The following is a 12,642-nucleotide window of genomic DNA, read 5'->3' on the forward strand; positions in this document are numbered from 1 at the left end:
GCAATTAAATTCCTAACTAAACTAATCCCTTCTGCCTACACAGTGTCCATATCCCTCCATTCTCTGCACATTCATGTGCCTATCTAAGAGCTTCTTAAATGCCTCTGTCGTAACTGCCTCCACCCCCACCCCTTGCAGCACATTCCAGGCACCCACCACTCTCTGTGTAAAAAAACTTGCCCCACACATCTTTGAACTTACCCCCTCTCACCTTAAATGCACGGCCTCTAGTATTAGACATTTCGACCCTGGGGATAAAGGTTCATTGACCTCTTTCAGGTTATCTACAAACCGATGGTAAATTTAAGTGAATTTGTTGTGCTTTCTCTATCAGTTGGACATGTGAAATTCAGACTTGTATTTTTGATGAAGCAAGGACTCAGATTTTAGCTGCCTGGTTCTCAGCACACTTGTCCCTGCAAGTAAATTGCAGGTATTCCATCACAATGGACCGATTTGGTTCCTTTCTCTACCTCAAAAGCCCCTCTGGCAAAGCTGAGAGATAGCAGAACATTCTGGGTGTGAGGAAGGAGACTTGTTCCAAAGCACCAGGCTGTAACAGATGGCAACGAAATCTGGCCAGGAAGATGAGCTTGAATCTAGGACTGTGAGGTAATAGGGTTCATAATAATTGAACACTGATGAGGAACTTGATCAACCCAAAGTATGAGTTGGTGCAAAAACAAAAAGATAAAAGTCATCAGCTCAATTTCCTGAACGTATTCAGCAAAAGCAATTTACCCATTAATAAAATGTAAAAATTTTCAAGACTGCATTTTTCATAGATACATTTATAACCAGCTGCTGCAATTCTACTTATAATGCATCATAATGCAGCGATAAAAAATTTAAATGAACAAAATCATTTAAAAAGAGGAATAAGCCAGTCATAAATCATGTATTTCCACTGGGCCCCTCGATTGCTGCAGTATGACTTCTGTAGGTAATATCATTTTTAAAATCAACTACCTTAGAATCGATGTTGTGGGCAAACCTGTGATATTTAAGTCTTTTGGAAGCTCAAGGATTTAACTCTGGATTTAAACCTGTGTAAGTGACAGGGCACATGGTGTTCCGGGTTAGAAATGCAGAAGAGATCTGGGGCTGTAGACTAGGAAGTACAAAAGCAGACATGTTGATATAAAAAAAACTGCCGGAAATCTGAAATAAAGGCAGAAAATGCTGGAGATACTCAGAAGGTCAGACAGCATCTGTGGAGGCAGAACCAGAGTTAGTGTTTTTGGTTAATGATCTTCCTTATGAAAGGTAGATGAGCTCCTCCCTCACCACCATCCAGGGACCAAAACAGCCTTCCCAGGTAAGGCTGAGATTCGCGTGCATCTCCTCCAACCTGGTGTACTGCATTTGGTCCTCTCGATGTGGCCTCCTCTACACAGACGAGGCGCAGACGTCGACTAGACAACTGTTTTTCAGAGCACCTCCGCTCTCTCTGCAATGGCGATCGCGAACTTCTGATTGTATGTCACTTCAACGCTCCTTCCTGTTCCCACGCCAACCTGTCTATCCTCAGTCTTCACTGTCAACACAAATGAAGATAAGAGATCTTTATTAGTCACATGTACATCGAAACACACAGTGAAATGCATCTTTTGCGTAGAGTGTTCTGGAGGCAGCCCGCAAGTGTCGCCGCGCTTCCGGCGCCAACATGGCACGCCCACAACTTCCTAACCCGTACGTCTTTGGAATGTGGGAGGAAACCAGAGCACCCGAAGGGAACTCATGCAGACACGGGGAGAACGTCCTTGAATTGAATCCGGGTCACGGGCGCTGTAATAGCGTTACGCTAACCGCTACGCTACTGCACCTGCCAATTAGAAGAACAACACCTCATGTTCTGCTTGAGCAGCCGATTCTGGGTTACATGAAATTGGAAAATTTAATGTTCTGCTTGGTATGAACACTGAATTTTCCAATTTCATGTAAACCCACTCTCCCTCACCGTGTTCCTTTCCCACCCACCCGTCCCCCCAGGTTCCCTCTCCCTTTGTTCGGCTTTTCCATCCCTCCCCCACTTGTTACCCTCCCCCACCATCTGCCCATCACCCACATACCTATTCACCTGTTCTTCTTCTCTCTTGGTTCATCTTTCCCATCCCCTCCCCCTCCCTCACCTGGATCTATCTGCCCATCATCCCCTCCTCATCTGGTCCCACCAATCACCTACCAGCTTCTGTCTCTAACCTCCCCCTCACTTCCACATACTGGCTACCTCCCCTCTGCACTCTCGGTCCTGAGAAGGTCGGTGAAGCACATTACATGAAATAATGGAGACACAAAGAGGCTGCAGACGCCGGAATCTGGAGCAACGCACAAAACGCTGGAGGGACTCAGCGGGTCGGGCAGCATCTGTGAGGGGGGAATGGACAGTCGACGTTTTGGGTTGAGATCCCTCTGCCTCCACGGATGCTGCCTGACCCGCTGAGTTCTTCCAGCAGCTTGTTTTCATTATTTTTATTATGTCTCTGTTTTTATTATTGAAGTTCAGTTGGACAGTAATTCAGCCACAACTATTATATCCAACTCTGGGGAGTGAAGGTTTTAGGGAGGCTACAAAATCGATTGACTGGATTGGTCACAATAATGAGGAACCGGTTGTGAGGATAGCCTGGGGAGTCTGGGGTGAGAGAAACAGGAGAGGTGATTGGACAAACTTGTTCAAAATAATGAAGGCTTAGACAGTGAATAAAGAGGGGGTAGGGGAATCTTATTGAAACATATAAGATCCAAAGGGGCATTAAGGGGTTGAGATGTTGAGACGTTTCCACTAGTGGGAGGGTCTCGAAGGAGGGGACATAGTTACAAGATAAGGGAGTGGTCTTTTTAAATGGAGGTAGAAATAGGGTGAGGAGGGAGGTAATTTTTTGAAAGACTGATGAATTAAGAGTCAAGTGGAGCTGGCACAGATGAGAAGTTGAGAAAACAAATGCAATAGAGGTGTTTACAAGGATCTTAGACAGGCACATGAATGTGCAGAGAATGGAGGGATACGGACATTGCGTCGGCAGAAGGGATTAGTCTAGTTAGGCGTTTAATTAGTTCGGCACAACATTGTGGGCCGAAGGGCCTGTTTGTGTGCTGTACTGTTCCATGTTCTCTGAGAGCTTCCTTACCATGCAGCCGCTGGTAAAACTCAGGGATCTGAGCTGAAGATCTGCCCCCATCCTCACTGCTTCCCCTCCCCACCATTCCTGAATCCATTGAAGGAAAAACAATGTGAAACATGCACAAGTTATTTTTATCTGCTTGACATTTACAATATGCAGGAAGAAAATATCAGAATAGATTAATCTGGCTGGTCAGTAAGACGGAGTGGGAAGGTTTCTGTGTCACTACCTACAACTCACAGTCTGGGACACAGGGTGCTGAATTCTGATTCGGGAATTAACTCAGTACAGTCATTGCACGTTGACCATTCACTCCCTGAGATAGGAATAAGCCCAATTATTTTTGCAACTAGGAATAAACAAGGCAGCTAATTCCACCCACATAAACCCTTGCTCGGAGGCAGAGGGACGAATGAGTCCATGACTCTCCTGAGTTAATGGAATACATTGACTGAGATTGGTTTGGATCAACATCTGGTTTGGACCGATGTCAAGGTTTTGTCTTTCGTAAGGATCCATTCTCAGGTCGCAGGCACTGAAAGGCTGCTCACATGTCCAGCTCAGCTCACACCATCCGCCAGATGCAGAGAAACTCCAGAAGAAGTAGAGTGAACTTGGGCAACTTTGCTGAATTCAATTCCATTAATCCTATTAAACAACGGTACCTGAATCATTTGGCTTTTATTCAGCACTCGAAAATGATTATGCCTTTACCTTTTGTTTCTTTTGCTGCTCAACCAACTTAATAATGCACAGCTGGTGGGACCAGGAATCCCATTGAGCTGTAAAGCTGTCGGGGGAGTGGGGTGAGGGTTCTTGAATGAGTTTGCTGGATCTTTGTGGGGGGAATCGTCAAGGTCATCAAATTGCTACTAACTACAATATTCTGGCCCATTGTTCTTCTGCCACCCACTGCACCCCTCTATTTATCTTCCTCACTGTTGCAAAGACATCCACTCATTGCCATGGCTTAGTTCCACTAGTGGACTGAATTATTGGATACCAGATGCAGCTTCTCGCACTTGAACTAAAATAGCGTTGACCAATTACCATGACTGACCAGAAAGAGTCATGGTCCAGAGAGACACCATTACAGACACAGACACATAACACTGGTAGAAACTTCTTACCCACGATGCAGGTGAATACAGCTCACACTGAGGAACTTCCCCTTTCGACATCATCGGGAAATTACAGCTGAATCTGCCACTAAAGTTGTCCTGGTCACTTTCCCTGAAAAGCATTGACATGAAATCTTCCAGCACACAGGGGCAGCTCAGTTGTTTCCTTATGAGAAGTAACCCCTGATTTGTTTAAGAGTGGAAACCTAGTGCTGCTTTGTAAATTCTTTTACTAGCAAAAATTAGCGTTTTTGGAGTTCAATCCTCCACCTGTGGAGTAACCCGAATTAAAATAAAACTATTTAGTTTAACTGGGGAACATTAGTCAGTTTCTTAAATACCTTTAGACAAGAAAACTTCTCCCTGTCTCTCAGTGCCCGACCTCCAGAAACCATGAGCCTAACTTGAGGGACCTTTAAACTACCCCAATCCATAAAGTGGAAAGAAACCCCACACCCTCATTTCTTCTCCAGAGACGTGCTGAAAGATCAAGTGAACACATAGTGCCATGTGAAAACGCCCAGCACCAACAGAATGGGATAAATCATTGAATTGTACTGCACAGAAGTAGGCCCTTCGGCCCATCCCATGCATGCTGACCGTGATGCCTATCTACTCTAATCCCATTTGCCTGCGTTAGACTGCCTCCCTTTATCCTTTCCGATCCAAGTACCTGTCCTCTTACTTTCCTACCAATTAAATTCAATCTCCTCAAATTAGAAACCCTATTGCATCATGTAGCAGTTAGCATAACGCTATTACAGCACCAGCGACCTGGGTTTAATTCTGGCCACTGTCTGTAAGGGGTTTGTACGTTCTCCCCGTGTCTGCATGGGTTTCCTCCGGGTGCTCCGGTTTCATCCCACATTCCAAAGACATATGGGTTAGGAGGTTGTGGGTATGTTATGTTGGCGTCGGAAGCGTGGCGAAACTTGCGGGCTGCCCCAGAACACTCTACGCAAAAGATGCATTTTACTGTGTGTTTCGATGTACATGTGACTAATAAAGAAATCTTATCATCTTATCTTATGGGATGGCGGATCTAGTTCATCGACCAGGATAACGAATTCTGAACCCCTAGATCTGCCTAACGAGATCTCCGTCTTTCCCTAGCTACGAGAGTTGGTGATCATGTGCATCAACCCCGAGCCTGATCTTCGACCAGATATCAGCTTCATGCATCAAATCGCTAAGCAGATGCATGGTTGGACAGCAAGCACCTGAACTCCGAGCCTGCGGAAGTCTACCTGAGAACAATTACGGCACACCCCTGCTTGAGGTTTGTTTTAAAGAAACAAAATAAGCACCAGTGAAGATCTCAATGGAGAAAGCACCATCAGTGGAATGTGATTGACCCATTTTGGAATTAAGTGGCACTGTAAGGACTGTTAGAGTAGATTTTAGCAACTGTAGAATGGTTAAGTTCTGTCACTTGATCAAAAGGAATGATATAGCCTCCGTGCTCCTGCGTTACATTTTCAAAATGTATTTATAGATACGCTTTCTGATTTCTTACTCTTGTTTCTGTCTACAAATTTCAATGCAGTAAATTTAAATAATGTTCAATAGTTTTGTAAAACTGAATTCAGTACACATTACAATCTTGGACAAGCTACTATCAATGTGATATCATAAGAAATCAAAGCAGTGGGTCACATGGCTCCCCCAACATGGTCTGTCAGAAATATCTTTAAACAGACAGAAATGGTAGACCAATCTCATTAATGCTAGAAAAATAGTCCTCATAAGGTTCTTGGTAAAATACTTTTCCTAAAGGAATAATTTAGAAAAATTACTATTTTTTCTTTTCACAGTTATTTAGCGTACTTCCAGGGGATACACTGTTGTCTTCACTTGTATGTCAAATACTCCAGTAGTGGTATTGTAAGGGAAACTTGCTCTATTTTCCCTTGTTGTCCTTTGGCACAGTCTATACAGACTTGGTTTACAGCATGGAGTCGGACTACGGCGACGTTACATTTTAACATTGACTTCCCAAATTTTCAAAGTAATCAGTCTTTGACTGAGGTTAGGGTTAGTTGGAGGTCTTTGTAACCAGGAAAGTGAGCAATAGGGAGAACACTGAGGAGTTGAGAAGGATTGAAGCCTCGTGCGCCTCTGTGGCCAGAAGAGTATCTGGCAGACGCACTCAAGTGTCTAATTTAACTAACCTACTTCTTCCCACTGAACTGTAACTAGACAGAAAATTCCTCACCCCATTATAAAATTTCTCAGTTAAACATAATGAGAATTAGAAGAATGAATTACTGTGAGCAGAAAAGGAGTTGTATTTATTGATATATCATGTTTTGTTCTCCAAGTCAGACTGTTGGCAGCAGAAACATCCTTCAGCCCTAGTTTTCAAGCTCAGAACAGTGCCTGCTCTTTCCCTGTTTAACAGCTGTCACTCCCAAATCCAGACTACTATGCAGTTATTTTCACATACAATGAATTAAAAAAACACGAAAAAAAAGCATTTGAATTCTCAAAACATGTAGAGCAATATCTTGGGTGTAACTCAACAGGAAATATTCAGTGAATTCAAAGACCCAGAGCAATTTGTCTCAGATAGACCAGGAGAACGTGTGTTTACAACATACAGTAACTGTGATATTTCAACACTGTCAATACTGATTAGCCAGGAGCGGTGTGGCCCTTGCAATAATCTGGTCAATTTACCGACTGTGAAAACCTTGTAAAATGTGAACGTTTCCTATGTACTCGGCAATATTTGAATTCTTGAAACTCATTAAAAAGTAGTGCTGAAGTGTTACGGACATTCGGAGGTCTGTTGCGTTTCCCTAGGCTTCATTCCTGGTATTTGTCCTGCAAGGCATTGTGAGGGAATTGAAGGCCATTTGTTACCAATTAATGTGTGAGACTGCACAGGTAAAGGACGACTTCTGGGTCAACAGCCTTGACGTTTCAAAAGGCAGCCATATCTTCAATCCATACAGGGGGGACCAGTACCCCAATACAATGCTTGTGGTTAAGCAATCAGTTACTTATGTGTACTGGATTATGCTCTGGACCAAAACTGCTTTAATTAAAGTTATGCAAGCTTATATTAGGAACATTGTATACAATGTAGGGCAATGACATATTCACAAATATAGTTGCTTACACTAAAGAGTAAAATTGCTCCTGCATCCATTATTTTGTTAAGTTGATGCATGGATTTAAAACTGCATAGCGTTTTCTTTAAATCATGTGCTTGCAAGATTTTGTAAATGAATTGTCAACCATTAAATCAATGATTTGCAGCAGACTAACAGAATAAAAAAAACCTTTAACTACTTAGAGATTTGGATCTTTGCAACTGAAACTTGCCGTTCTATTATTTTCCTGCAGTTGTTGTTTTACTTAAATTAACCCCGAGTTGCTCTATGAAAAATATTCAGACAAAACATGGAACAAGAGGCATGGAGAACTACACCTGCAGATCACTGAAACAGATTCTGGTTAGTGGAGGCTGTCCTGGTACTTTAAAGGAGCATAAAGAGACAGAAAGGAACCGTGAGAGATGAGAGTGCAAATCAAGGATAAAGATCAAAAAATAGAAGAAAAAGTTCAGAGAAAAGATTGAGGTGTGTTATCATGGGAAGGCAAGGAAATGCTTGGCTGATTGTCAGGGAGTTGGTTGGTGGGTCACTGCTGAGGGCTTTTCTTTGCAAAACTGATTACTTTTGCTAAGTGAGTTAATAGAGGCCTGGCAAGGCACTTTAAATGCACCATATAAAAACAAAAAATTCTGGAGACTCTCAGCGGGTGGGCAAGCAGCTGTGGAAAGAGACAGGGTTAACATTCTCACCTGAAACATTAACTTTTTTTCAACTATTAATGGCAAGATGCTAGGATCAATAATCAAAGAGGAAATAGCTAATCATTTAGAAAAGCTGAATATAATTAAACCTAGTCAACATGCTTTTATGAAAGGTAAATCATGTTTGACAAATTTGCTCGAATTCTTTGAGGATGTAACAGATAGAGAGGGGAACCTGTAGATGTAGTGTACTTAGATTTCCATTTGATAAGGTGCCACAGAGGCTGATGCATAAATTAAAAGCAAATGGTACCTGCACTTTATTGATTTCCATTTACCATAGAATAATCATCCTGGACAACCAAGGAACAGAGAATATTATGGTATATTAGGGCAGGCAGGGTAGTGTAGTGGTTAACGTAACGCTATTGCAGTGCCAGCAACCCGGGTTTAATTCCGGCCGCTGTCTGTAAGGAGTCTGTACGTTCTCCCAGTGTCCGCGTGGGTTTCCTCCAGGTGCTCTAGTTTCCTCCCATATTCCAAAGACGTACAGGTTAGGAAGTTGTGGCCATGCTGTGTTGGCGCCGGAAGCGTGGTGACACTCGTGGGCTACCCCCAGAACACTCTACGCAAAAGATACATTTCACTGTGTTTCGATGTACATGTGACTAATAAAGATATCTTATATATCTCTTATCTTATATATTACTAGCAGGCAGGAATTTCGGTGGTTATCGACACAACTCCAGGACGGTATGCACCTGATGCCAGAGTCCAGGATGTTACTGAGCAGGGAGGCGGGCCACATTAATACTAGCAACACAGGTAGACAAAACATTGAGGTCCTGCAAGCAAAGTCAAAGGAGCTGGGAAAGAGATTGAGGAAGAGGACTTCAAAGGCAATAATACTCCTGTGCCATGTGCCAACAGCACAGGACCCAGGAATGAACACATGGCTGGAGAGTTCATCTCCGTGGCTTGCTAGGTCATTTGAGGCCAGTGAAGTGTCAACAACATTGCTCCTGGTCTGGAGTCAGATATAGGCCAGATGAAGGGTCTTGACCCGAAACGTCGACTGTCCATTTCCCTCCACAGATGCTGCCTGACCCGCTGAGTTCCTCCAACATCTTGTTTCTTGCTCCAGATTCCAGCATCTGCAGTGTCTCAAGTATAGACCAGACTGGGCAAGGCCAGCAACTTTGTTCTACTGAAGGCCCTTCCTGAACCAGATGGGTACTTACGACAATCCATGCTTACCTTTAAGATTAATATTTTTTTCTATTTTTAAATTCCAGATTATCTTTAACTGAATTTAAATTCCTCAGATGCCATAGTGGGATCGAACTTCAGTCCCTGTATCATTAGTCAAGGCCTTTGGGTTAGTAGTCCTGTTATTCTGCATTGTTAGTCCAGTAATTGCACCTCAACCACCACAGGAGGAATGTTGTAGAAGATCCTCCAGCTGTCTTGATGGGTGCAGCTGTGACAACATCCAAGCGTCTGCAAACTATTTAAGACCACTTACACCAGCACAAACACCTCCACCCTCCACTGCACAGCCACAGCTCAGGAACTCTTTGGCAGTATTGTCCACACCTGTTACTTGCAGCACCTGGGAAGACACCAGCAGTTGGTGCTTGGGAACATCTCCAAGTTCCCAAGTCACACATCATTGCTCTTTGGGATACTTGTACATTCCCGGTGCCTCATCACCTCTGGTTCAACATCCTCGATCTCCATTCTTAGCTCTGAACTTTCATCACATGGCGGGCAATCGTCATTGACGAGGAAACGATGGAGGAACAAGAGATGCTCTCCTTGCAAATGCTCTGACGGCATAAAACAGAACCCAATGGATTTGGAACAAAGTTATCACCCAGCACATAAAACTGCATTTAAGGTACAACGTGGAGACTTTCATCTGCCACTGCTAAGATCCGCCTGCCAAGATCGGAATTTGCAACAGGTAAGATAAATAGAAAACTAAGCTGTATTAAGTCGTCAAAAATCAGAATTTGGTATAACCATCATGTTTTAGCTTAACAACGTTCTGCCAGAGCTACAACAGAACAAACAGTGCTCCATGCTACGGGATTCTACTTGGAGACAGATTGAAAGAACTTCCATGAAGGTCTTCAAACCACCTCCAATGGGATACTGCTGCTGGTGTTCTCCCTAATGAATACTTCCAAGAAATAATGTTATTGGTCACAAGCTTGCACAAGTTCCAATCCCACCATGGCAGACGGTAAATTTAAATTCCCATTAATTAAGTAAAATCTGAGAATTAAAAAGTCGGTATCCCCAACAGTGCCCATGAAACTACCAAATTGTCTGTGGGTTCACTTTTGTCTTTCAGGGAAGAAATCCTGCTTGATTTCTAAATCTCCAAGCCCATCAATGTGGTTGGCTTTTTATTGCCTCGATTCAGGGGTACTTAGATCACCCTTATAAATAAGATGTACCACCAGTAAACCCACTTTACTGTATTAATAAATGTTGATGGATTTGAGTTTCTAATCTCTCTTTGAAAGGATTTACTTTGGAATTGCTGTATTTTTTTTCAGATCCTACACCCAATGATCTGCAATGAAATCTTAGACTGAGAGATGGTAAAACAATTTTTATAAATGACTTGGATGAGGATGTGAAAGGGTGGGTTAGTACGTTTGCTGATGACACGAAGGTTGGTGGTGTTGTGGACAGTGTAGCAGGTTGCTGTAGGTTACAACAGGACATTGATAGGATGCAGAGCTGGGCTGAGAAGCAGCAGACGGAATTCAACCCGGAAAAGTGTGAAGTGATGCACGTTGGAAGATCGAATTTAAAGGCAGAATACAAGGTTAATGGCAGGACTCTTAGCAGTGTGGAGGAACTGAGGGATCTTGGGGTCCACGTCCATAGATCCCTTAAGGTTGCCACACAGGTTGAAAGGGTTGTTGATAAGGCGTATGGTGTGTTGGCCTTCATTAGTTGGGTTATTGAGTTCAAGAGCCGCGAGGTAATGTATTGGTATTGGTATTGGTTTATTATTGTCACTTGTACCGAGGTACAGTGAATAACTTGTCTTGCATACTGTTCGTACAGATCAATTCATTACACAGTGCATTGAGGTAATACAGAGAGCATTGAGGTAGTACAGGGTAAAAGCAAAAGCAGAATACAGAGTAAAGTGTCACAGCTACAGGGAAGTCCACTGCAGGTAGACAATAAGGTGCAAAGTCAAACAAGTCCATCTCATCGTATAAGGGAACCATTCAATAGTCTTATCACAGTGGGATAGAAGCTGTCTTTAAGCCTGGTGGTACATGCCCTCAGGCTCCTGTATCTTCTGCCTGATGTGAGAGAAGAGAGAATGACCCAGATGGGTGGGGTCTTTGATTATGCTGGTTGCTTCACCAAGGCAGCGAGAGGTACAGACAGAGTCCATGGAAGGGAGGCTGGTTTCCATGATGTGCTGGGCTGTGTCCACAACTCCCTGCAGCTCTATAAAACTCTGGTTAGACCACACTTGGAGTATTGTGTTCAATTCTGGTCACCTTATTATAGGAAGGATATGGAAGCTTCAGAGAGGGTGCGGAGGAGATTTACCAGGATGCTGCCTGGATTGGAGAGCATGTCTTATGAGGATAGGTTGAGCGAGTTAGGGCTTTTCTCTTTGGAGAGAAGGAGGATGAGAGGAGACTTGATAGAGGTGTACAAGATGATAAGAGGCATAGATCGAGTGGACGGTCAGAGACTTTCTCCCAGAGCAAAGATGGCTAACATGAGGGGGCATAATTTTAAGGTGACTGGAGGAAGGTATAGGGGGGATGTCAGAGGTAAGTTTTTAATATAGAGAGTGGTGGGTGTGTGGAACGCACTGCCAGCAGAGGTTGTGGGGGCAGATACATTAGGGGCATTTAAGAGACTCTTAAATAGAAAAATGGAGGGCTATGTGGGAGGGAAGGGTTAGATAGATCTTAGAGCAGGACAAAATGTCGGCACCACATCGTGGGCCGAAGGGCCTGTACTGTGCTCTAATGTTCTATGTTCTAATGTTATTGATACTTCAGATGCCCGGTGGCTTACCCTTGTGAGAGTACTTACCTTGAGCCATGGAACTGAACTGAGACAGCTGTACATTTTCACTCAAAGTGAGTTCCAGATGTAAGGAATCTCCATCATGCAGATTGATTCCTTGAAGACTTCATTAGTGAGGCCAAATCATTCTCTGGTGTCCAAGGTCACAGTCTGTGCATCCGATGTACCAGACCATTGACACAACTTGATTCTTCTTCAGCAAAGAAGCATGGGTTCCTGCACTGTGTGGTGCTTCAGTTTTATACCTGCTCCTGAAACAATCTTCCTATCAAGGGATAAGTTGTATAAAAAACAGCTGAGGCACAGCAGCACATATGAATGAGTTGGCTCCTTGGTCCCCTGCTCCACCAGTTAATAAGATCGGATTGTGACCTCAGCTCCACATACCAGTAACCTTTTGCATTCTAACTCATCAAGAATCTATCTTCCTCTACCTTAAAAATATTCAAAGACTCTGCTGATATCACCTTATGAAGAAAGTCCCAAAGATAGTCAACCTTTGGAAAAAAAGTGACCCTTATTTTTAGACAGTGACACCTCCCACAAGAGA

At 43.4% G+C, this 12,642-nt stretch overlaps 1 protein-coding gene across 4 annotated transcripts in view; it reads left to right on the top strand.

Annotated features, from left to right (window-relative positions):
* LOC127582057 (serine/threonine-protein kinase Nek6-like) overlaps nucleotides 1-7,542 on the top strand; it is a 162,990-nt gene extending 155,448 nt beyond the window's left edge. For all 4 annotated transcript variants that reach the window (XM_052037024.1, XM_052037023.1, XM_052037025.1 and 1 more), the window contains one exon: nucleotides 5,360-7,542. In XM_052037024.1, the coding sequence (XP_051892984.1) occupies nucleotides 5,360-5,470 (111 nt within the window). In that variant the 3' untranslated portion in view covers nucleotides 5,471-7,542. The remainder of the gene's footprint in view (nucleotides 1-5,359) is intronic.
* Nucleotides 7,543-12,642: the final 5,100 nt, after the last annotated feature.

The sequence above is a fragment of the Pristis pectinata genome, chromosome 23 (assembly GCF_009764475.1).
Source record: "Pristis pectinata isolate sPriPec2 chromosome 23, sPriPec2.1.pri, whole genome shotgun sequence".
Lineage (NCBI taxonomy): Eukaryota > Metazoa > Chordata > Chondrichthyes > Rhinopristiformes > Pristidae > Pristis > Pristis pectinata.